The 26720-nt window shown below is 46.8% G+C and overlaps 1 protein-coding gene across 2 annotated transcripts in view; it reads left to right on the plus strand.

Annotated features, from left to right (window-relative positions):
• The first annotated feature begins 807 nt into the window (after positions 1–807).
• Positions 808–26720, plus strand: part of MANBA (mannosidase beta) — a 124381-nt gene continuing 98468 nt past the window's right edge. For both annotated transcript variants that reach the window (XM_075350655.1, XM_075350663.1), the window contains exons 1-2: positions 808–1099; positions 15498–15592. In XM_075350655.1, the coding sequence (XP_075206770.1) occupies positions 902–1099; positions 15498–15592 (293 nt within the window). In that variant the 5' untranslated portion in view covers positions 808–901. The remainder of the gene's footprint in view (positions 1100–15497; positions 15593–26720) is intronic.

Below are 26720 nucleotides of genomic sequence, written 5' to 3' on the forward strand. Positions count from 1 at the left end.
GAATAAAACATCCCAAAAACTATTGTGCCATCACACTTTTTTTGCAATGTTTCCACACTTGGAATTTTGTTGCTGTTTTCCAGTACACCATATGGAAAAAACTTATGGTTTCATTTAAAAGTACAACTTGTCCCGCAAAAAACAAGCCCTCAAATGGCAAGATTGACAGAAAAATAAAAAAGTTACGGCTCTTGGAAGAAGGGGAGCAAAAAACAAAAACACAAAAACGGAAAGTGCCCGGGGGCTAAAGGGGTTAACAGGGACACAACATCCAATTGTGGAACTTATTTTTTCTCATTAAAATGTGCTTTATTAATGGAAAACCCTTATTGTTTCCATTTGAAAATGTTCATATTTGATAAACTCCTCAATTGCAGACATTGTATTATCAGGATTTTAATGTTGGTCCCTTGACCGCAATCGAGCTCTACACACTCCTCCAACACACAGTCCTGTGAGAAGAAGCCCTCTCCTCCCTTCAGGACCTGCAGCGGACCCCAGAGGACGGAGGCCTCCCTGCACCGCTCTGCATAGACGGCCCCACATATTCTATACACACACATACAGTCACACATACAGTCACACATACATACAGCTACATGTATTGTATGGGGCAGATAAGCTTCACTTTTCCTACTTCACAACACACGCTGCTTTCTGTGTGGGTCCCGCATCGTTCCCTGTGAAGCTCCGCCCCTATACCTGACGTCAGGCGGCACTCACGCGGCTTCCTGCTTTATCTGTGAAGCCCGCCCCCTGTACCTGACGTCAGGCCGCACGTGATACTGAGGCAGCTGACCGCGCCGATCATGTGACTGGACGGGCAGCTGAGGAAGTGCTGTCATTTATATGGAGCTGCCGCTCTGACGCTGTGCGCTGGGTCTTGGTTCCCTCAGCAGCTATGGAGCCCGGGCGGTTCCCGCTCTTTATGACGCTGCTGCTCGGTGCCTGTGGGATGGCAGCCTCCAATTTTACCCATGCATTAGTGTTCTGTCTGAACGGACAATGGACTATCGGCAATTCCAACAGCTCCATCCAGCTGCAGGGTGCGGTACCTGGCTGTGTGCACACGGCTCTGCTGAGCAGGGGCATTATAAAGGTGCAGTATGCCCTGTGCGTCCTCATGAACGGGCAGCCTGTGCCTGACCCCACCCGCCCCCCATGTTACTGTATGTGTGGATGATCTGTGCAGTCCCATGCTTATCCTGGGCCATTAATCCTCATTATCATGGGTGCATAGGTGGACGGTAAACAACTTTACTGATCAGTGTCAGGCAGCTGCTGCCAAGGCTGATAAAACAATGGGAGGCATTAAAAGAGGCACAGATCCTCCTAATAAGAACATAGGTTAGGCTAAGGACACACATCCGGCTTTTCTCCCGTTTGTCGGATCTGGCGCGCTCCTGTACAGTGTATACAGTACAGTGGCTGCGCTGCAACTTCCTGGTCACATGCTCTGGTCACATGACAGCACATGACCAGAGCGTGTTGCGCAGCCACTGTACTGTACACAGTGTACGGGAGCGTGCCGGATCCGACAAACGGGAGAAAAGCCAGATGTGTGTCCTTAGCCTTACCCTTATACAAATCAATAGTGCGACCACACTTAGAAGCCTGTGTAAGGACATAGCTGAACTAGAGCGGGTGTAGAGAAGAGAAACCAAGGTTATTAAAGAGAACCTATCCCCAGATTTGGCCCCTATAACCTGCAGCCACCACCAGTAAGCTCTTAAATAGAGTAATACTGTCTATAGGAGCCCAGGCCGCGCTGTATAACGTATATAACTTTTCTACTTCCCTAGGGAGCGGTTTGGTCAAATGGGTGTCTCTCAGTCCGCAGTCCTCCTACCCAGCCCAGTGTGCATAACTTGTCCTATGTCATCCACACAGGCCGGCATTGCGGTCAGGTGCACTTTGGTCTACCCTGTTGAGTTCAGATCATGCAGTGACGTGAGGAAAGGTTAAAGACTGCTCGTGCATGCGCAGTACAATACTTTGATCAGCCCTCAGCAGGGTAGATCAAAGTGCGCCTGCGCAGAACCTCAGTGATGGCTTGTGTGGATGACATAAAGGGAACCTGTCACCAGGTTTTTTTTGCCCTATAAGCAGCGGCTACCACCACCGGGCTCTTGTATACAGCATTCTAACATGCTATATATGAGAGCCCAGACCTCTGTGTAAAACAAAAAAAAACATTTTATAATACTCGCTTAAACCGTCATTGCGGCTCAAATGGGCGTCTTCGTCCTCCAGTGGCGGCGCTGCCTCTTTCAGCCATTTTCATTTTTCTTCGGAATCTGCGGTGCATGATGCGTCTACGTCATACCATACACACTCGCCGGTCCCGCACACACGCACTTCAATGCTTTGATCTGCCCTGCTCAGGACCTGAATGCTGGCGAGTGTGTATGACGTCGGAGGCGTCATGCACCGTGGTTTCAGAAGATTGAGGACGAAGATAGCCGAAAGAGGCTGCGCTGGCAACGGAGACGCCCATCTGACCCACATCCACCGCAACGACGCTTTAGGTGAGTATTATAAAGTGGGTTTTTTTGTTTTTTTTTAACACAGCGGCCTGGGCTCTTATATACAGCATGTTAGAATGCTGTATATAAGAGCCCAGTGGTGGTGACCGCAGCCTATAGTCACCAAATCTGGTGACAGGTTCCCTTTAAGACTCGTCATCCACACGGTTTTTCGAAGAACTGCCATCACAGCAGAGACCATGCGCCAGACCCGAGACTAGAGACACCCATCGGACCATATCGCCCCTTAGGCAAGTATAATAAAGGTCTTTTTTTTATGTTATACAATGTGGTCTGGGCTCTTTATATAGAGTATTTTATAATGCTGTTATATGAGGGCTTACTGGTGGTGGCTGTAGCTTTTAAGGCAATATGCGCACGCTGCATTTTTTTCTGCACACAAACTGCACCTTGTCACAGAGAGCCTGTAAATGTAAAAAGAAACACTTGTAATGATGGTGCGTTTTTGCTGTTATTTTGTTAATGTATTTTTTAAAGGAGAAACAAAATATTATAGGATAGGATAATTGATAGAAAGAAATAACCCAATAGCTTGAAAGAGGGATAGCTAGCTTGGACAGCTGTTTTTTACATTTTTTGGGGGGAAACAATGATGTGGGGTCCCCCCATTTTTCATATCCAGCACAGGAACAGCTGCAGGCTTCAACCCTCAGCTGTCTGCTGTACTTTGGCTGGTTATGAAAAATAGAGGGGAACTCACGCTTTTTTTATTCTAATTTGATTTATTTATTTTTTTAAAATGACGTGGGGTCCCTTTCATTTTTCTAAAACCAGCCAATGTGCAGCAAACAACTGGGAGCTGATATTATTAGGGTGGGAAAGACCTTTGTTATTTGGCCCTTTCCAGCCTAACAATAGCAGCCCACAGCTGCCCCAGAAGTGGCGCACCCATAAGATTCTGGCGCTGGACCCATCTATTCCTGTTGTCCTGGTGCGGTGGCAATTGGGGTAAAAAGAAGTTAATGGCACCCCACAGCTGGCATTAAGTCCTAAATTAGGGTTTGCAGTCGTCTGAGACCCCGCCCCATCACTAATCTGTAAGTGAAAGTAAATAAACACAAACCCTCCCAAAAAAATCACTTATTTGGTATAAAATAAAAAGCACTCTCTTTCACCACTTTATTAATCCCTAAACACTCCTGCAGGTCCGAAATAATCCACACGAGGTCCCACAGTGATCTGGCTTAGCTACATCCTAGACCTGTCACAGCCAGCGTCATAGAGCATGACTGCCCACTGTGAATGCAGACAAAGCCACGCGATCAGAATGAACTTGGGTGAACCCCTGACCTCACAACTGCAGGCCCTTCAGTACGGTGTATGTCGCGGCAGTGACGTCACAGGTTCACCGCTGTGAGGTTCAGGCCGCAACTGAAGTGAGCTAAGTGATTAGTGGTGACTTCAGTCGCGGCCTGATTTGCGGTCACTGGTGGAGGACTCCAGCTGTGACAGGAAATCACCTGAGTGACGTCACCGCTTATCGTTTGGCTCACTTCACTTCCTGTGTTGAGCTCACAATGGGCAGTCTTGTTCTATGGCACTCAGATATACTAGTGCTGGAAGTGTGGATTATGTCGGACCTGGAGGGCTGTATGGGGGGTTAACAAAGTGGTGAAAGAGGGTGGCTTTTTTGTCTTGTATTTCAAATAAAGGATTTTTTAGGTTTTTGTGTTTATTTACTTTCACTTACAGATTAGTGATGGGCATGTCTCATAGACGCCTGCCATGACTAATCTAGGACTTAGTGGCAGCTATGGGCTGCTATTAACTCCTTGTTACCCCGATTGTCACTGCACCAGGGCAATTGGGAAGTGCCGGGACTGTCGCATCTAATGGATGCGTCAATTCCGGGCGGCTGGTGGTTGATATTTTTAGGCTGGTGAGAGCCTAATAATCATAGGCCTTTGCAGTGTAAGAATACCAGCTCCCAGCTGTGGGACTTTATCTTGGTTGGGTATCAAAATTGGTGGAACCGCACAACGTTTTTATTTATTTTACTGTATGATATAGACCCGCCCACCAGCGTCTGTGATTGGTTGCAGTCAGACAGCTGTCAGTCAACGTGTGCACGCATCTGACTGCAACCAATCACAGACGCTGGTGGTCGGGAGAAGCAGTGAATATGTATGAGCCTAATGAGCGGCCGCCTCGGGAAGAACAAAGAGCTGCCATGGGACCAGTGTGACAGTCGCACCAGTGATCGGTGAGTATGTAGCGCTTGGAGAGAGAGAGACACAGACACCCCAAAATCACTCCAGCATTGATTTTTTTTTTCATTCTGGAACTAAGTTCGTGAGCTGTGTTTTTGTAGACAAAACCGAGGATAAAACGTATGCAAAACGCAAACAATTTGTAACCATGCGTTTTGCCATTGGTTTTTCGACCCCTCATTGATTTCAGTAAGTGACAAAAGTTGACAAAAACGCAAGAAGAATGAACATGTTGCTTCTTTTTTGTCACAAAATTTTATAAAAAAAAAAAAAAAAACTGCTGACAAACTGTAATGTGTGCACAGCTATCAGACTTTTCATAGACTGTGCTGGGAAGTCAAAAGTGAGAAACTTCTGACAACAAAATTGCACCCAAAAATGCGATAAACTGCAGCGTGGGGATATAGCCCAAGGGACAAATCTGGTGACAGGTTCACTTTAAGGGAATGAGCTGGAATGCAATACCAAAACAGGTTATTAACCCCTTCATGACCGTCCGATTTTGCGCTTTCCATTTTTTTTTCAACATTCTTCCGAGAGCCGTAACTTTTTATTCTTCCGTCAGTATAGCCATGTGGGGCTTGTTTTTTGTGGAACGAGTTGTACTTTTAAATGATACTTAGTTTTACCATATAGTGTACTGGAAAATGGCAAAAAAAATTCTAAATGCAGAAAAATTGCAAAAAAAAAGTGATCGCATGGTTGTTTTTGAGATATTTTATTCAGTGTTCACTATATGGTAAAATTGATGTGTCCATATGATGCCTGAGGTCTGAGCGAGTTTGCAGACACCAAACATGTATAGGTTTACTTTTTCTAAGGGGTTAATAAAAATGAATCATAAATATGTCCAAAACAAGCGGTGCAAGTTTTGTGCTATTTTCCATTACCCATAGTGTTCTCATTTTTCGGGACCTATGGCTTAGTGAGGACTTCTTTTTTGTGTCTCAAGCTGATGTTTTTAATAGTACCATTTTTGCGCAGATGCTACATATTGATCTCCTTTTACTGCATTTTGCGCAAAATTTGCCGCTACCAAAAAAATGTCATTTTGCCGTTTGGAATTTTTTTTTGTCGCTACGGCGTGTACTGATGAGATTAATTGATTTTATATTTTGGTTGGGCATTTCTGAACGCGGTGATACCAAATGTGTGTATGTTTATTTTTTTAACCCTTTAATTTTCAATTGGGCGAAAGGGGGGTGATTTGAACTTTTAGTTTTTATTTATTTTTTCAATTTTCCAAACTTTTTTTACTTTCACTAGTCCCTCTAGGGGACTAGAATCAGCAGTCTGATCGCTCTTCCATATCTGCTGATCACAGCCACACAGCTGTGAACACCAGATATGCTCATCTCCTGTCTCACACAGCTCTCTGCCGGGTAAAACAGGAATTGAGTCATGTGAGCTACAGGAATCATCACGTGACCCTGTGCAACCATGACAACCATCGGATCCACATGATCATGTCGCGTGACTTCCGGTGTCGGGTGGTGAGTGAACTTTAACTGCTACCGCAATTGTAATGGTGCTATCATATTTTGACAGCGCCATTTAAGGGGTTCACAGGTACGGACAGATCGCAAATCTGCTCGTGCCTGCTAGGCACACATGTCAGCTGTACAAATCAGCTGACGTCCGTGTATCCCCGGCAGCCTGCAGTGGGATTTACACTATAACTGCTGGGCCGTAATTTTAATGCTCATGGTCGCTAAGGGGTTAAAATTGAGGTTTTTCAGTTTGGAAAAACAAAAGGCTTAGGGGCGATCCTATTACAATGTATAAATATATGAGGGGACAGTACAGAGACCTTTCTAATCTTTTTACAGCTAGGTCTGCAGTGGGGACAAGGGGGCATCCACTACGGTTAGAGGAAAGGAGGTTTAATCATAATCTTTTTAAACCTCACCCTCAGTTTGGTACAAAACTGTATGTAAAGAAGCGATTCACACTCAAGTAAATAATAATAATAATAATAATAATAAGTAAATATAAAATACATTTAATTTAATCAATTGAGTAAAATTATAAAAAAAAACAGGGAAATTTCCTTTTGAGGAACTGAAAAAACCCAGTAATTCGATAAGTTAAATCACCAATGACTAATAAATATATACCGTATTTTTCGTTTTATAAGATGAACCGGATTATAAGACACACCCCAAATATAGAGATAAAAAAAAAGGTTAAAAAAAAAAATGGGATCCATATTATACTTCGGTATTGTCTTACCTGAGGGTGCGCGACAGCAGTGGTGGAGCAGGGGTCACAGGAGGCAGAGGCGATTCTGGGTGCGCAGTGGCCGTATGAATCAGGGCAGTGGGGGGTGAGATCTTCAAATAATGGCTCCCAGAATCGGTACCTGCGCAGATTGAGCTCTCGGGTCAATGACAATCCGAGAGCTCCATCTGCGCACACACCGACTCCTGGCGGCATTATTTGAAAACCGCACCTCCGACAGAGCATCTCACCCACCACAGCAATCACAGCACCACCGATAGAGCATCTCAGCCGCCACACCACCTTGCTCCACACCGCCGACAGAGCATCTCACCCGCCACAGCAAGCACAGCACCACTGATAGAGCATCTCACCTGACGCACCAAGCCCCGCACCGCTGACAGAGCATCTCACCTGTTGCAGTCAGCATATTCCCGAACCGCCCTGCTGCACATAGCACCCACCGCAGCCAGCACAACTCCCTTTCTCCACCTCCTGGTAAGCTACATTTGGATTTTGAGACACAGCCCTAATTTTCCTCCCAAACTTTTTGGAGGAAAAGGGAGTCTTATAATCTGAAAAATATGGTAAATATTACTACCATGTAACTTCCATGTGCAGCCCCCTAGCTCATATTACAGCCATTTTACAACCCTGAACGTCTCCATTGACTTGCATGGGGTCTATTGTTTGGGGTCACGTTCGCTTGCCAAACCTGGTTTCCCCCTCATGTTGATCCTGTCATCACTAGTCATGTGTTGAACTTTATGGACATTAGTCTACCTTCAACCTTAAACATTATGAAACTATCTATTACAATGGGCTGTAGAGAATTTCATAGATAAGGGGAAAGTGCAGATCTTTGGCCACACTGGGTCCAGCAGGACAGAGGCAGCTTTGAACATAAAGAATCTGTCCTGAACAGTTGGCTTCTTAGGCTATGTGCGCACGTCGCGTAAAAACATGCAGTTACGCTGCGCTTTGTAGCGCAGCGTAACTGCATGCGTCCTGCGTCCCCTGCACAGTCTATGGAGACTGTGCAGGGGCCGTGCGCACGTGGCGTTTAAGAGCGCAGCGCTTCGGCTACTGCCGAAGCGCTGCGCAAAAAGAAGTGACATGTCACTTCTTTCCTGCGCTTTGCCGGCAGCTCCTGCTCTGTCTATGGCAGGAGCTGCAGGCAGAGCGCATGGAATCGGCATTTTATTTTTTTCACTACGGACATTTCTGCAGCGATCCAAAGCGCACATGTGCTCTTCAGATCGCTGCAGAAATTTCTGCAGGGCTTGTACGCAACGTGCGCACATAGCCTTACACTGTAGTGTAAACCATACAAGTCTTTCTAATTAACTCCTTAATGGGTTTGTCTGGTTATTATGTTGATATATATTAATATATAGTTATCAATATGAAACCAGTGGAGCTGCACTCCACCTAATAACATCTGCTCCGGCGGCTGCCAGATTTAGGCAGTTAAAGGGAATCTGAGAGCAGCATGATGTAGGCAAATAGATCCTGAGTCAAATGATGTTTCACTTTGATTACTGGGTGCAGCCACCCTAACAAAATATGCATTTTTACATGTAGTCATGTAGCTGAGCCCAGGGGGCTGTTCCCGCCAACACCAGGTTCTATAGAGATGTTACATTGACAGTGAGGTGTCAATCACAGGAGGTGTGGGACAACATGGCACAAGCCAGATAGTCACAGCAATGACAATCACCAAGTGATAAAGCCTTTTATTTAAGTAAACAGCCTGATAAGAAAAACATAGGGGTTTTTAGGTTTGTTTTTTTTAACCCCTTCAGCTTGCTGTCCTCAGATTATATGCCAGAACCTGCTGACCAATTCCCTTTGAAGGCAGACACCGCAGCTCTGCATTGTCTTCTGTTTGTAGTCCTACTGCCATTTACCTCCTTTCAATGTACTGCAGTACACTGCAGATAAAAGATATGGGGCTGTGGAGTTCCCCAACACCGTATATTATATCCAGCAACTGGTGAGTGGGGTGTTGGTCCTCCACTTATCTCATTGCCATCAATATGTAAGTCCCAGACAAAAATCCCCATCCAAACATACAATATAATAGCACGCCCTCCATCAGGCTTGCATGTATGGAGAGGACTCTGATGCGAGCTCAGCTCCTATCTGTGTTATACAGCCAGCATGTGCCTCTTACAGCAGCGACCGAACCTACCTTCTGGGGTTTCTGTTTATCCACTCAAAGGGAAGCTGTCAAGTCCCCCTTATGCCCTCCAGCCAGCGGTATTTAAATTTGCATGTCTAGATACCTTTCCTAACCATCCCCGTATAACATCATTCTCTAAAATAAAACTTAAAAAAAGCGTGTCAGGGATGTTAGTTACCCACAGTAATCATCCCTCTTTCCATGTTATCATCCCCTATGGGCGTGATAACATGATTATCAAGTGTGGCGTCATCGCAAACTCTTGGAAATCTCGTGCATGCGCGTGGCTCATTACGGCCATGTCAGTGCACCTCAGAAGCCAGGTGTACTTGTCGTGGCTTCAGAGAGCACTGCGCATGGTCAGAACTACAGAAGCCCAGTGCGCCTCTGAAGGCATCACTCTGATCAGTAGACACGATCAGATAGTGCAGTCATAATGTCCCCTAAGGGGTCTAGTAAAATCAGTAAAAATGTAAACAAAAAGTTTTTAAAAAAAACTAAAAGTTCAAACCACCTCCCTTTTGCCCTTTTGATAATAAAACAATAAAAAAAGCCAACACATATTTAGTATCTCCATGTTTAGAAATGCCCGATCTATTAAAATATAAAATCATTTACTCTAATTGGTAAACAGAGTAGCGAGAAAAAAATTCTAAATGCCAAAATTACATTTTTTTTGGTTACCACAACATTGCATAAAAATGTAATCACAGGCTATCAAAATATCGCATTTGTGCAAAAATGGTAGAATTAAAAATGCCAGCTTAAGACGCATACAAATAAATAATCACTGAGCCCCAGATCCCAAAAGTGAGAACGCTATGTGTCTCGAAAAATGTTCTGATTTACATTTAAGTACCATATCTTTCGGACTATAAGACGCATTCTGGTTTTAGAGGAGGAAAATAGTAAAATAAAATTTTTATTAAAAAATGTGGTCATGACACACTGTTATAGGGCGAGGATCTGCTGCTGACACTGTTATGGGGGTAATGTCCCCAAATTCTCTACTAAGTCTACTAAGGTACCCCAGCATGGTAATGATCCTCCTGCCTTGTATATGAACCCCATCCTTGTATATATGTCCCTCATCCTTGTATAGCCCCCATTCTGCTGTATAGCCCCCATTCTGCTGTATAGCCCCCATTCTGCTGTATAGCCCCCATTCTGCTGTATAGCCCCCATTCTGCTGTATAGCCCCCATTCTGCTGTATAGCCCCCATTCTGCTGTATAGCCCCCATTCTGCTGTATAGCCCCCATTCTGCTGTATAGCCCCCATTCTGCTATATGCCCCCATTCTGCTATATGCCCCCATTCTGCTATATGCCCCCATTCTGCTATATGCCCCCATTCTGCTATATACCCCCATTCTGCTCATAATATACCCCCAACCTGCTATATACCCCCATCCTGCTCATAATATACCTCCATCCTGGTATATGTTCTCATCCTTCTATATGGCCTGTATCCTATGGCACAGAAAAAAAATAAACGTTTATACTCACCTTTCCTCACTCCCTGCAGCATCGATCATCTTCCTCTCTGTGTCAGCAGCTGACCTGTGTGGAGCCGTCACCGTTCCCCTGCAGCATCGCAATGTCTCCGTCTGCCGGCTCACTGATGTGTGTGGAGAATAGCGGTGCGCACAGGGATGGCATCATCGCTGTACTCACCGTTCTCTACACCAGAGGTTCCCAACTCCAGTCCTCAAGGCACACCAACAGTGCATGTTTTCAGGATTTCTTTAGCATTGAATGGGTGTTGGATTCAGCACCTTTGCAGGTGATTAAATTATCACCTCTGCAATACTAAGGAAATCCTGAAAACATGCACTGTTGGTGTGCCTTGAGGACTGGAGTTGGGAACCTCTGCTCTACACAGATCAGCTGGCCGGCAGACAGGACGACATCGCGGTGCTGCAGGGATAAGTGGCCAGTGACTATACCATACTTATTCACTGCCTCCCGCGCAGATGATGCGCGGAGGGCTTCACTGCCGCACATGATCACTCCAGGCTGTAGTTGCCAGGGGTGATCATGCAGGCCGGCTGTTTACTATGCGCGCATCCTCCGCCCATCATCCCGCCCACCTGTCAGCGCCGGCTTCAGTGCTGAGAGATGATGGGCGGGGGATGCATGCATAGGAAATGAGCGGGTCCACGTGGTCACGGCAGGCGCCGCTGATGACCCGCTCCACCGCAGCACATTCATGCCCTACATTCAGACTATAAGACCCCCCCCCCCCACACTTTCCCCCAACATTAGGGGGAAAAAAAGTTTGTCTTATAGCCTGAAAAAATACGGTAATTCCTTATCCAAAAACCATAGTGTTTAGTTGAAACATTCACACATCCGATTTTAATGGATCTACATCTCCAATCCATTACACTCCATGCACATCGTATTCTCAACATTTTTATTAATCAGACCAAACCATTCAAGTCTGAAGATTCATTAAAAAAAATTCTGATGAAAGAAAGGTCTGTGTACATCAGTTTTCCATCTGTTTTTAAACCACCACTCTAGTGTTTGTTTCACTTCCGTAGTGGTGCTTCTCATCGAAAGCCCCCGTCACACACAGCGAGATCGCTGAAACGTCACAGGTTTTGTGACATATCAGCGACCTCGCTAGCGATCTCGCTGTGTGAGAAAAGCAGCAGCGAGCGGGCGTCTGCTGCGAGGTCGCTGATCGTGACAAGACGATCAGGACCATTTTTTTGCTCGTTGGTCTCCCACTGTGCAGCACGCATCGGCATGTTTGACGGCCGGAGACCAACGAGCGCCAAGCGTCGGACTGGCTACCGGAGGAATCTCCAGTAATGCCAGGCCTGGATTCAATTACTTGCTTTGCACTCCGGAGCTCTCACCTGAGCTCCGGAGTGTAGCCTAGATTGCACAGCGAGCGCCGAGTGATTGATTCCCTGGTGATTGCGGTTCAGTTCATGACAGCTGAAGACATCCCGGGCTGATCTCTGGTGCTCTCACCTGAACTTCGGATTGCAGCACGGCCTGTCTGCAGCTGTTATGAAATGAACCGCAATCGCCGGGGAATCAATCACTCGCTGCTCGCTGCTCGCGGTGCAGTCCTGCAAACTCTGAGATCAGTCCAGGCTGCAGCTGAGAGCTCTGGAGTGCAAAGCAGGTAACTGAATCCAGGCCTGGCATTACTGGAGATTCCTCCAGTAGCCAACAGGGAGCCGTCGTTACACGGGTCGCTGGTGGCTGATCTCTGATCGCTGTGGAGATCTGTCTGATTGACAGCTCACCAGCGACCATGTAGCGACGTTCCAGCGATCCCTGCCAGGTCGGATTGCTAGTCGGATCGCTGGTGCGTCGCTACGTGTAACGGGAACCTAAGTTCCTGGCCCCGAATCTTATACTGCGGTGTTTTCACCTTTTATCAGCATTGGTCTGTCCTTTTATAACCTGTCATATCACTCCAGTGTTTACTGGAGCGTGTCGGAGATCACTCTTCTATGCAATGCCTCATTCTGGCTCTCATAGACTTTCGTTGAGAGCTTGTGATGCAAGTTCTGACTTCTAGGTCACAAGCTGGCACCACAAGACTCGAGGGGTGACTATTAAAAGATGAAAACGATGGAAGATGACTAGGGGCAGTGACCTTAAATTAGAATCACCACTCCAGTGGTGAAAGGAAAATGCTGGAGTGGTGCTTTAACTGATCATTGCTAATGCGAAAATCCTCTTTCAGCTTTTAAAAACTGATGCTAAAAATAAATTAAAAAAATGCAAAATGGATGTACAACAGGTGGAATTTCAAAGGGCACATCAAAGTAAAATAGAGTTTTTGTAAAGTGGGGGAAAAAAAGTGAAAACTGACAGCATCATGATGCATTCTGGTTGTCAGTGGTGATGAGAGAGTACTACCATCCTCGGGTGCTCCATACTCATAATGACAGTGTGATGCTCAGATGGGCGCTACTTGAGCTCCTGAGTATAATGGAGGTCAATGGAGAAGTCAAGCATTTTTTTTAGAAGATATCCCGTAGACTATAGAACACATCTGTGAAACACATGTGGCTGGGCCTAATGGTTTGACATAAGTGGGGAATTGCTACCAACAGGAAATGGCATGCAATATCACTAATTTTATAACACCAGTCCATCTTCTGGATAGGCCGTGAGGCTTTCTTATACTGTATTTTTCGGACTATAAGACGCACCGGACTATAAGACGCACCCTGGTTTTAGAGGAGGAAAATAGGAAAATAAAACTTTAAGCAAAAAAATGTAGTCATGACACACTGTTATAGGGCGAGGATGTGCTGCTGACACTGTTATGGGGGTAATGTCCCCAAATTCTCTACTAAGGTACCCCATCCTGGTAATGATCCTCCTGCCTTGTATATGATCCTGCTATATACCCCCATCCTGCTCATATACCCCCATCCTGCTCATATACCCCTATCCTGCTCATATACAGTGCCTACAAGTAGTATTCAACCCCCTGCAGATTTAGCAGGTTTGATAAGATGCAAATAAGTTAGAGCCTGCAAACTTCAAACAAGAGCAGGATTTATTAACAGATGCATAAATCTTACAAACCAACAAGTTATGTTGCTCAGTTAAATTTTAATACATTTTCAACATAAAAGTGTGGGTCAATTATTATTCAACCCCTAGGTTTAATATTTTGTGGAATAACCCTTGTTTGCAATTACAGCTAATAATCGTTTTTTATAAGACCTGATCAGGCCGGCACAGGTCTCTGGAGTTATCTTGGCCCACTCCTCCATGCAGATCTTCTCCAAGTTATCTAGGTTCTTTAGGTGTCTCATGTGGACTTTAATCTTGAGCTCCTTCCACAAGTTTTCAATTGGGTTAAGGTCAGGAGACTGACTAGGCCACTGCAACACCTTTTATTTTTTTCCTCTTGAACCAGGCCTTGGTTTTCTTGGCTGTGTGCTTTGGGTCGTTGTCTTGTTGGAAGATGAAATGACGACCCATCTTAAGATCCTTGATGGAGGAGCGGAGGTTCTTGGCCAAAATCTCCAGGTAGGCCGAGCTATCCATCTTCCCATGGATGCGGACCAGATGGCCAGGCCCCTTGGCTGAGAAACAGCCCCACAGCATGATGCTGCCACCACCATGCTTGACTGTAGGGATGGTATTCTTGGGATCGTATGCAGTGCCATCCAGTCTCCAAACGTCACGTGTGTGGTTGGCACCAAAGATCTCGATCTTGGTCTCATCAGACCAGAGAACCTTGAACCAGTCTGTCTCAGAGTCCTGCAAGTGATCATGAGCAAACTGTAGACGAGCCTTGACATGACGCTTTGAAAGTAAAGGTACCTTACGGGCTCGTCTGGAACGAAGACCATTGCGGTGGAGTACGTTACTTATGGTATTGACTGAAACCAATGTCCCCACTGCCATGAGATCTTCCCAGAGCTCCTTCCTTGTTGTCCTTGGGTTAGCCTTGACTCTTCGGACAAGCCTGGCCTCGGCACGGGTGGAAACTTTCAAAGGCTGTCCAGGCCGTGGAAGGCTAACAGTAGTTCCATAAGCCTTCCACTTCCGGATGATGCTCCCAACAGTGGAGACAGGTAGGCCCAACTCCTTGGAAAGGGTTTTGTACCCCTTGCCAGCCTTTTGACCCTCCACGATCTTGTCTCTGATGGCCTTGGAATGCTCCTTTGTCTTTCCCATGTTGACCAAGTATGAGTGCTGTTCACAAGTTTGGGGAGGGTTTTAATTAGTCAGAAAAGGCTGGAAAAAGAGATAATTAATCCAAACATGTGACGCTCATTGTTCTTTGTGCCTGAAATACTTCTTAATACTTTAGGGGAACCAAACAGAATTCTTGTGGTTTGAGGGGTTGAATAATAAATGACCCTCTGAATAAACTTTTCACAATTTAAAAAAAAAAATAAAAAAAGAAATAACATTCTTTTTTGCTGCAGTGCATTTCACACTTCCAGGCTGATCTACAGTCCAAATGTCACAATGCCAAGTTAATTCCGAATGTGTAAACCTGCTAAATCTGCAGGGGGTTGAATACTACTTGTAGGCACTGTACCAGCATCCTGTTCATATACCCCCATCCTGTTCATATACCCCCATCCTGTTCATATACCCCCATCCTGTTCATATACCCCCCATTCACCCATTACCCATTTTCTTTATACATGTAATTTTATTTTTGATGAAATATTCTTCAGTGCTGATATCGATATAACGCATGCAATGAAACACATTTTGTGGGCCATCATACAAAGATGTTCCTCGGTGATGCATTTGTTGTTTTTCTTTTGTTATTTTTTATTTGCATTTTGCTGTTAACTTATTTTCCTTGCACTTTATTGCTCTATGCAGGATCCTTACATGGGATTTAATGACATCAATTACAAGTGGATTGTAGAAGATGAGTGGACGTACAGCAAGACATTTACCCTTCCTCCTGAAATACGGTAGGCTGTTCATATTAACAATATATTTTATTTCACAGTTTATAAAATAATTCCTCGTCACGCTTTGCACCATACAATAGTATGATTTTAAGGGACGCAATAATGCAGTGCTCTTCGTCAGGGTTTTTTGTCTGTCTGATAAAGCTGATTACTGCCACGATGGAGGCAAGATAGTGTCAGCAATGAGTCTCTTACACTTCTGGCAAGTGAACTCGCTCCATTCAGTTGGGATCCAGTTTTGTTTTTGTTTTTTTGTTTTTTTTTTTTACTGAAACACTGAACGGAGAACGCTGTATTTAAGTCAACTCTGCATTAAATTAGCATGAGTTGAACAGCATTTTCATAAGTACCGTATATAATTGTACATTTTATCCCATATACAATCAATTTGGGTTTTTTTGTTTTTGTTTTTTTTTTACATATATACAAACTGAGAGAAAAATAAATATCAATTTATTTCAGCTAATTATTATAGCTAAGGAATAGTGATGATCAAGGGGCTCAGTACTCAAAACGAGCAGCTCGGATGAGCGCAACTCGAGCACAGTGTATTATGGAAGTCAGTAGGAAACTTCAATCATTTTTCCGGAAGATCTCCAATGATGACGATTGATCCATTTGTTTAGTTTAGACCTTGGCCATCGTTGTATCAATGTTTGTATCATAAATTGCTTATGATGAGATAGAAGATGGGCCAGATTAAAGAAAGGTAGTCACGGTTGCTGTTTCCATATGAAAGCTCAAAAAGTAGATTGTCTCTCACCACGTAGTGTGATAATATAGCGGTTTTATTTTCTTCGCATCTCCAAGAGGTATACGAATATACAGCAAGGTTAGTAGTCTATGTCTGTTTAATGCACAGAGCACTTTCTCAAGGTTTTTTTCTATGATATGGACTCCATGTAAAAGATTACACAGTGACAACTATAGTGGTCTTCTGAGAAAAAAAAAATGGCCTTCCAACATGACACCAATGTTATTGATATATTGAAGCTCTAAATGTGTTATTATTGATGGTAATGCAAACCTTCACAAATACTCATTTGAATCTCCTGTTTTATGGGCAGGACTTAGAAGGGTTGTTCAATTCAAAAGTAAGACATGTCTACAGTGGCATGTAAAAGTTTGGGAACCCCTGGTCAAACTTAGTCTTATTGTGAACAGATAAGAAAGTTGAAGATGAAATGATACATGAAAGGCATAAAGTTAAGGATGCCACATTTCCTTTGTATTTTAGGCAAAAAAAAGTATATATTTTCATGTTTTATATTTTTAAAAGTACAAAAAGGAAAATGGGCTGATGCAAAAGTTTGGACCCCCTTGGAGATCTGTGTGGTTATATGACTTTGATCCAGGTTTCTGACTTTAATTAGCCTGTAAGGGTTACAGCTTGTTCACTATCATCATTAGGAAAGGCCAGATGATGCAAATTTCACAGCTTTATAAAAACCCAGTCTCGTGCAAAAAAGCCAGCTGCCATGGATTCTTCTACGCAGCTGCCATGGTGGAGGCCCACAAAGCAGGAAAAGGCTATAAGATATCAAAGCATTTTCAAGTTGCTTTTTCCTCAGTTCGAAATGTAATTAAGAACAGTTAACAGGAACTGTGGAGGTCTAGATAAAGTCTGAAAGACCAAGGACATTTTCTGTGAGAGCTGCTTGTAGTATTGCTAGAGAGGCAAATCTGAAGCCCCGCCTGACTGCAAAAGACCTTCAGGAAGATTTAGCAAACTTTGGCTTTGTGGTACATTGTTCTAAAGTTCAGAGACACCTGTGCAAATATGGCCTTCATGGAAGAGTCCTCAGAAGAAAACTTCTCCTGCATGCGCACCATAAAATTCAGCTCCAGAAGTATGCAAATGAACATTTAACCAAACCTGATGCATTTTCTAAACAAGTCCTGTGGACCAATGATATCAAAATGTAACTCATGGGAGTTGATCAATCCTGCTTTGAGGTTGTGTTACTGCCAATGCCATGGGGAACAGTTCACAGGTAGTGGGAAGAATGGATTCAATGAAATTTAAACAAATTCTTGATGTAAACAACATTATCCGTAAAAAAGCTGAAGGTCAATAAAGGATAACTTTTACAAATGGATAATGAGCCTAAACAGACGTCAAAATCTGCAATAGACTACTACAAAAGGCACAAGCTGAAGGTTTTACAATGGCCTTCACAGTCCCCTGATCTGAAAATCTGTGGCTAAACCTCAAAAGAGCAGTGAATGCAAGACAACCCATGAATCTCAGAACTGGACTTTTCCAAGGAAGAATGAATGAAAATCCCACAGACAAGAATTGAAAGACTCTTGGCTGGGTACAAAAAGCGTTTACAAGCTGTAATACTTAGCAAAATGGGTGCTACTGTGAAGCCTACAGGTGTTGTGTAGCATTACCTTCAGGGACTCCACGTGGGATGGTCTTGGTGGGCCGGGCAGGGCATCGCTGCTGCGGCCTGGTCTTGGCGGGCCGCATAGGGCATCGCTGCTGCGGCCTGGTCTTGGCGGGCCGGGCAGGGCATGGCGGCGGCCTGGGCTGCACGGGCCGGGCTGGGCGTCGCTGCTGCGGCTTGATCTTGGCGGGCTGGGCAGGGCATCGCTTCGGCGGCCTGGTCTTGGCGGGCCGGGCAGGGCAGGGCATCTCTGCGGGAACCGCGGTCCTCTCAGCAGGGATCCGCACGGGCGCCGCCTCCGGGGTTGCAGCAGGGGTCTCAGCTGGCGTGGCGTGCCGCGGGCGTCGCAGCGTGCTCTAGATATGGCAGCGCTGGTAGGGTCGATGCACTCGAGCGGGCAGGGGGGGGCAACCAAGGACTCGCCCATCGGCAGCATCATCGGGGTCTGAGTCGTCGCCGTCCGGTATGGCGTTCGTCGTGTGGTCCGCTTCTCATAAGCCCACACCGCTGTAGCCATCTCCCGGAGCTCCGTGCGTCCTTCCCTGAGCTACTGTAAGATCCTGGCTTGCAGCCGTTCGCAGAACTGGGCAAGCTCCCAGTCCCACCAGGCAGTGGAGCCTGGCTCTGGATCCTTGTATTCAGATGCCATTTTCTCTGCTCTCAGCGTCGCCTCTGCACAGCCTTCCACCTCTTGCAGTTTTTCCTTTTTACTAGCAGACTTTTGCTTTTTCCTTCTTTTTCCACCAGCTTTGTACTTCTCCTCAGGGTAAGGTCAGAGCTCCTTCCATCACACCCGAGGTCAGTACGCTGCATGTGTTCTCTGGGTTGCCACACCTATTCGTGGGCGGCCACATCTTCTAGCGCGGACTGCTGTTGTTTTTTGGCGCGCTTTCTGTGGTGGCAACATGCCGGCGCTTCAAATTTTTCGTGCGGACCGCCAAAGCACATCGCCACCTGTCTTAACAGGTCTAGTCCTTATCCTGTTTGTGACGCCAGATTTGTGAAGCCCAGTGTAGCGATGCATTACCATCAGGGACTCCCCATGTAGGGACAGTCTGGTCACAGGTAGGTTGTCTTCTTAGGATTCGTGACGCCACTCTCGGTATTGCAGTCAGGGGACTGCCACTGCAGGTTAGGGGACGCCTGGGGCTGTTGGTAGAGGCAGTTAGATGATGTGGCCCCCCCGAGAGTGGGGCTGGCCCCAGGGCCCGGTTTGAGTGTGTGGAACCACAGGTCGCAGAATGACTCACGCACAGCAGGAATGTCTTTCAGGGGATTTTACTCACATCAGGTGGCAGGGTGAGTAACCCGGGCGTAGCTGTGATGCACCAAGTAGGGAACCAGGCTCCTTCAGGCTGACTTGTGAGGGTGACTACCGACTCGCCTTCCTAGCCCTTGTGTTTTTGGGGTGACCCCGACTTGAAGTCCTGCTGGGGTCACCCAGGGAAGTTGCTGCTGCCCGTTTTCCCCCTTTTCGGCCCGTCTGCTTGTAGCCTGGACCAGGTCACTCCGGCTGCTTGCATCTTGTGAACTATGGGCTTCTCTTCGCTACGTGGCTGCGGACTCTGGTGTTATGGTGAGGGTCTGAAGTGCCCCCACTGGCAGGTTGAGCAGGCCAACTGAATGGGCCCCTGCTCTGGGAACCTGTAACCCGTTCGGGCCTGGTACCTACCTGGCAGTCCCCGTACTCAGCCCCTGCTTTGCCTCCAGCGGTTTTCAGGTGGCACTACCAGGTGACCGTTTCAGTAGCCACTGCACGTGCGTTGTCAGAATCGTGACAGCCTGCAGGGTCTGCTTCTTGCGACTGCTCTCCCTGAGCTTCACTAACTGACTGGTTCACTACTTCCTCCCCTCTGTGCTTGCCTACGCAACCTAGCAACCAAGCTCTCTACCACACCCCTTGAGTGGAGATGGAGGCCGCGCCCCCTCCTGGATTCCCCATGGGTTTCTGCAAAGGTCCATGTGGTAGACCTGGCTACTATGCGCCTGTGTAACCACACCTCGGTCAGCCTTCTGGTTTACCTGTGTTGTACTGCCCCCAGCATGGGTGCAGTACTCAGTGGTGCCTGACCAGGTCAGGGGCGCCACACTACTAGATACTAACCATGCAGGGTTTGCAAATTTTTGCATTGGCATCTTCCTTTTTTGCTTTTTTAAAAGATGAAAATATATATTTTTTTGCCTAAAATACAAACAAAATATGTCATCTTCAACTTGCTTAACTGTTCACAATAACAGAAATTTTGACAAGGGGTTCCTAAAATTTTGCATGTCACTGTAGCCATAATTATAATAATAAAAAATAATAAAGAAATGTGAAGTACACACTGTATATAGAAAAATCATATTCATAATATTGAAAAGAAATCATCAGAGCTAGCGATATCTGGGATATACACTATGATATATTCATGAAGGGGGTCTCAAAACTTGATTACATAATAACTCTTGTCTCAAGTGTCAATGCGCAAGTGACCTACGGTAAATTAAGATCTTCTAGGACAGTCATGGCGAACCTTTCACAGGCCGAGTGGCCAAACTGTTGCCCTAAAGATCACGCTCATGCTTACCACACATTGAAGCTGAGCCCCTGCCCTTTCCAGACACAGCAGTTGGATTGATCTTTCTGGAAAAAAATTGCAGCATATTAGACAGAGATTTTAGCCTGGAATGCAATCAGATTTCACCCTGTAATCCACATCTACATTTCAAAGTCTGAACATCCTGAAATCCCATAAAGACGTACGAGTGGCTCCCCTCCCCTTTCATTGTGTAGTTCTGTCCCCCTTCCTCGGCCACTTCCTGGTAAACATGTCCCCCATCCTGATATAGATTTCCTATATTCTGGTATATTTGTCCCCATCATGGCCCCATCCTGGTAAATGTTACCCATTCTAGCATGTTCCCCCATGCTGGTAAATGTACCCCATCCTGACATGTTGCCCGTCCTTGTAAATGTTCCCCCATCCCGGCATGTACCCCATTCCTGGTAAATGTTCCCAATCCTGGTTAATTTACCCCATCCAGGTAAATGTACCCCTTCCTGGTAAATGTACCCTATCGTGGCATGTTTCCTCCATCCTGGCATGCATGTTTCCTCCATCCTGGCATGCATGTTTCCTCCATCCTGGCATGCATGTTTCCTCCATCCTGCCATTCATGTTTCCTCCATCCTGGCATGCATGTTTTCCTCCATCCTGGCATGCACGTTTTCCTCCATCCTGGCATGCACGTTTTCCTCCATCCTGGCATGCATGTTTTCCTCCATCCTGGCATGCATGTTTTCCTCCATCCTGGCATGCATGTTTTCCTCCATCCTGGCATGCATGTTTTCCTCCATCCTGGCATGCATGTTTTCCTCCATCCTGGCATGCATGTTTTCCTCCATCCTGGCATGCATGTTTTCCTCCATCCTGGCATGCATGTTTTCCTCCATCCTGGCATGCATGTTTTCCTCCATCCTGGCATGCATGTTTTCCTCCATCCTGGCATGCATGTTTTCCTCCATCCTGGCATGCATGTTTTCCTCCATCCTGGCATGCATGTTTTCCTCCATCCTGGCATGCATGTTTTCCTCCATCCTGGCATGCATGTTTTCCTCCATCCTGGCATGCATGTTTTCCTCCATCCTGGCATGCATGTTTTCCTCCATCCTGGCATGCATGTTTTCCTCCATCCTGGCATGCATGTTTTCCTCCATCCTGGCATGCATGTTTTCCTCCATCCTGGCATGCATGTTTTCCTCCATCCTGGCATGCATGTTTTCCTCCATCCTGGCATGCATGTTTTCCTCCATCCTGGCATGCATGTTTTCCTCCATCCTGGCATGCATGTTTTCCTCCATCCTGGCATGCATGTTTTCCTCCATCCTGGCATGCATGTTTTCCTCCATCCTGGCATGCATGTTTTCCTCCATCCTGGCATGCATGTTTTCCTCCATCCTGGCATGCATGTTTTCCTCCATCCTGGCATGCATGTTTTCCTCCATCCTGGCATGCATGTTTTCCTCCATCCTGGCATGCATGTTTTCCTCCATCCTGGCATGCATGTTTTCCTCCATCCTGGCATGCATGTTTTCCTCCATCCTGGCATGCATGTTTTCCTCCATCCTGGCATGCATGTTTTCCTCCATCCTGGCATGCATGTTTTCCTCCATCCTGGCATGCATGTTTTCCTCCATCCTGGCATGCATGTTTTCCTCCATCCTGGCATGCATGTTTTCCTCCATCCTGGCATGCATGTTTTCCTCCATCCTGGCATGCATGTTTTCCTCCATCCTGGCATGCATGTTTTCCTCCATCCTGGCATGCATGTTTTCCTCCATCCTGGCATGCATGTTTTCCTCCATCCTGGCATGCATGTTTTCCTCCATCCTGGCATGCATGTTTTCCTCCATCCTGGCATGCATGTTTTCCTCCATCCTGGCATGCATGTTTTCCTCCATCCTGGCATGCATGTTTTCCTCCATCCTGGCATGCATGTTTTCCTCCATCCTGGCATGCATGTTTTCCTCCATCCTGGCATGCATGTTTTCCTCCATCCTGGCATGCATGTTTTCCTCCATCCTGGCATGCATGTTTTCCTCCATCCTGGCATGCATGTTTTCCTCCATCCTGGCATGCATGTTTTCCTCCATCCTGGCATGCATGGTTTCCTCCATCCTGGCATGCATGGTTTCTTCCATCCTGGCATGCATGGTTTCCTCCATCCTGGCATGCATGTCATCCCCCCCCCCATGCTGGCATGCATGTCATCCCCCCCCCATGCTGGCATGCATGTTCCCCCCCCCCCCCCTTCATGCTGGCATGTGCGTTCCCCCTCTCCCACCCCACGCTGCCATGTGCGTTCCCCCCTCTCCCACCCCCACGCTGCCATGTGCGTTCCCCCTCTCCCACCCCCACGCTGCCATGTGCGTTCCCCTCCCCCACCCCCACGCTGCCATGTGCGTTTCCCTCCCCCACCCCCACGCTGCCATGTGCGTTCCCCCTCCCCCACCCCCACGCTGCCATGTGCGTTCCCCCTCTCCCACCCCCACGCTGCCATGTGCGTTCCCCCTCTCCCACCCCCACGCTGCCATGTGCGTTCCCCCTCTCCCACCCCCACGCTGCCATGTGCGTTCCCCCTCTCCCACCCCCACGCTGCCATGTGCGTTCCCCCTCTCCCACCCCCACGCTGCCATGTGCGTTCCCCCTCTCCCACCCCCACGCTGCCATGTGCGTTCCCCCTCTCCCACCCCACGCTGCCATGTGCGTTCCCCCCCACCCCATGCTGGCGCTGCCGCACACGAGTTATAAAAAAAAAAAAACAACACACAACTTACCTGCACACGCTCCCCCGCTGCGCGCTGATGGGTCCTCAGTTCCCACTCGGCCAGCAGACGGCGCTGGCGCCGCTCTCTGACGCTCCTCCTAGTTCTCCTAGGTAACACACTACAGCCTGGGGGAGGAGAAGTGTCAGAGCGGAGGAGAAATGTCTCCTCCGCTCCAACACAGATTTGATCTGCCGGCGCCACTGCACTAGCAGATCAAAGCTGCAGGGTCGGGCGACAGCACGCGTGCCAGCAGAATGGGCTCTGCGTGCCCCTGGTGGCACGCATGCCATAGGTTCGCCATCACTGTTCTAGGATGTACCAACTTGTGTTAACAAAGGGTTTTACTGCACTTCTCTTCTGATCTATAAAACAACATTTTATAATAAATTGCTTCCATTTTAATAAAAAATTGCCTGCTTGGGTCTCCTTGTTGTTGGTCACATCTCGTTTTTCCACCTCCAGATAATAATTCATCTGAATTATCAATTCTGAGATGGAGGGAGAAGTGGATTCCGGCTAATATTTAAGAATCATTTTTTTTCGCAATTAAGAGTAGGGTATTCTTAAGCTTTGGCAGACCTATAAATTGATTAGATTCTGTGTCAGACTTGCTCCAATAGTATAAAAGAGCTAATTAAGCGGTTAACTGTCTTTTATAATGCCATCATGTGTTAATCATGTCTGATACCATCTTCCGGAAGGAGGCTACTCTAGGACTTGACCAAATACCGTGGACTAAATCAGTGTCAGAAAGCAAACATTTTTGGCAAATCCTCTATATTCTCCAGTACTTGAAAAAGGTGTCTCGTTGAGTCCCTAGTAGGTTAGGTTTCATTAAGGAATACAGTATCAATATTGACTGAGTAAGAACAGTATCTTACTCATTTTGTATTGCTTCAAATGTGACATCCTTTAAATTAATCATAATTGAGATCTTAATTTGTTCATATTTTAGATACTGTGATGGGTGGAGGTTATATTTCTCCAAACACTCAAACGGTAACTATCTTGTTTTAGGTCGCTTGACAATTCTCTAAAGTTTTTAGTGTTTTTTTTTTTTTTTTTTGTAAAAATAAGAATAGGCCATATTTTCCCACGCTGCACCGCTTTTGCCATTTCGTAGAATAGAGAGGGATTGTCTATGTGGGTTTTATTATTCTGCATAAATTCAAGCCATCAAGTTCTAAGTGAAGAAACAAGAGTAATCTTTGCAAAAGTGGCTAGGAAACTTCTATAAAAAATATGAGCCATTAGGCTTTGTGCCCACGAGAGATTAAACCTGCGGATTTATCTGCAGAAAATCCGCAGATTTTCTGGATTTTCCAGATAAATCCACAGCTTTCAGCATGTACAGACACTCCCCATGTTATCCTATGGGACATGTGGAGTGCTGTGTCCATGCTGCGGATACGTGCGGCTGCGGAATATGCTGCGGATGTCCTGCAGCCGCACAAAATTGCATGTCAATTCTTTCTGCGGAATTACCTGCGGAAACCCCGGCCCTCCACTATGGAGATAGGGCCGGGACTTCTGCAGGTAATCCGCAGGAATGCCCGCAGGTTTACCGCAGCTATTTCGCTGTACTACCACAGCTAAAAACAGCTGCGGACTCCAGCGAACAGCTGCGGGAAACCTGCTGCCGTGCCTGCGGATATATCCGCAGGTGCGAGCTCCCGTGGGCACATATCCTTAGAGGGGGAGTCCAATAAATCCATAAAAACTGGTGCATGATCTGAAATTAACAATATTATCTATAGTTATAGAGACAAGTCTGGGCAAGAGAGGGAGGGTAATGAGCACATAGTCAGTACGGGCATGCGAATAATGTGTTTTTTTTTATATATATATTTATATATATAATATAAATATATATATATATATATATATATATATATATATATATATCCATCCTTTCTCGCCTTTTCATTGGGGGACACAGACAGTGGGTATTATGGTGTCTCCAGGGAGGCGTGACGCTAGATTTGCAAAAGTTTTAGCTCCTCCCCCCACAGCATATACCCTAGCTAGGCAGGAAACTAGCTCAGTTTTTTCTAGTGTCAGCAGGGAGGCTCACATGTCTGGACTGAGCTGAGCTCAGGCCAGCTTATTTTGTTTTTATTTTTACTTTTTATTTTGTTTTCTTTTTCTTATTCATTCTATTTTTGATAGGGGCAATACCAGGGTGCCTTGCCGCCCCCGTTCTCCCCGTGTACGGGCAGAGGAAACCTGGCATGCACAAGCCGTCAGTCTTCCCTCACGCCCAAGTGGTCGGGTCAGCGTACCACTCCAGGCTCCCTGGAAGCACCTCACACCAAGGTAGCTCCAGAGGGCTGAGCAGAGCCGAGGACCTGCTTCAGCCTTGAGCCGAAGATGCGTCCCTGAGATCCCCGCATCCATCACCGACGCGTCTTCAGACGGAGCCAGGAGCAGTTAGGGAGTCGACGAGTCATCTGTCCCCTGCATCCAAACCGCCACCTGGAAAGGCGCCGGTGGGCCGATGCAGGCCGTGATCCCGTGGAGCATCATTAATTTAGCCCCCGGCTTCGGCCTGCATTCTAGCAACGACCCCTCTCACTGCTCTGGAAGCCGCTCCCTCACTCAGGGGCAGCTCCTTTCCGATTGGCCGTCACGCTTAGTCCCAGCCCTGAGACCAATCAGCCTCCGGGGGCCGTCTCTCTCCTCCATGCTGCCAGGAACACTGGACGCCATTTTCTACGTGGGGAGCAGACTCGGGTGAGATCGCCTCCTTGGCTCTGCACTTCTGCAGCACTATATACCGCTCTGCTCAGCGGTATATCGCTGTCTCTCTAGCGGTGTGTGCCTGCTGGCTAGCGGTGTATATCAGCTATTAGCGGTATATACTGGCTCTGCCTGCAGGTATATGCCGGCTTTTTGACAGTAGATGCCATTTTGCTACGGTATATACCGGCTCTGCATAGCAGTCACTTTAGAATACTGCTAGTGGCTCCTCACTCATATAACTCTACCCCTATAGGGCTGTAGGACTCTATTGCTGACATGCGTAACCGCAAGGGTGATAAACCTTCCCAGGCGTCCTCTACGGACCTGTACTATGATTGTACCACCTGTGGACGCTCGTTTCTAATGGCCGAAGCTATCCACTATGCCGGGGCTGCGATGCCCCTTCTACCGTGTCACAACAGACCCCGTTGCCGGACCAGGATGCCGTGCAGTCTCTGGATTCTGCTCCGGCCACCGGCCAGGGAGCACCCCCGTCTGATGACGTAATGCCTGCATGGGCTCTTCTAATGTCTAAAAGGTTAGATGACCTTGCTGCTCAGATATCCCAGCCGTCTTCAGGCTCCCACAGCCTTCCCCCGGCCCAGCTCCCTCAGAGGAGCCCGCCCGCCTTCGTCTGGTCCCTCTTCCCCAGAACGTTTCCAAAAAGTGCCATTGCGACCTC

This window comes from Anomaloglossus baeobatrachus, chromosome 1, assembly GCF_048569485.1.
Source record: "Anomaloglossus baeobatrachus isolate aAnoBae1 chromosome 1, aAnoBae1.hap1, whole genome shotgun sequence".
NCBI classification, from domain to species: Eukaryota; Metazoa; Chordata; class Amphibia; order Anura; family Aromobatidae; genus Anomaloglossus; species Anomaloglossus baeobatrachus.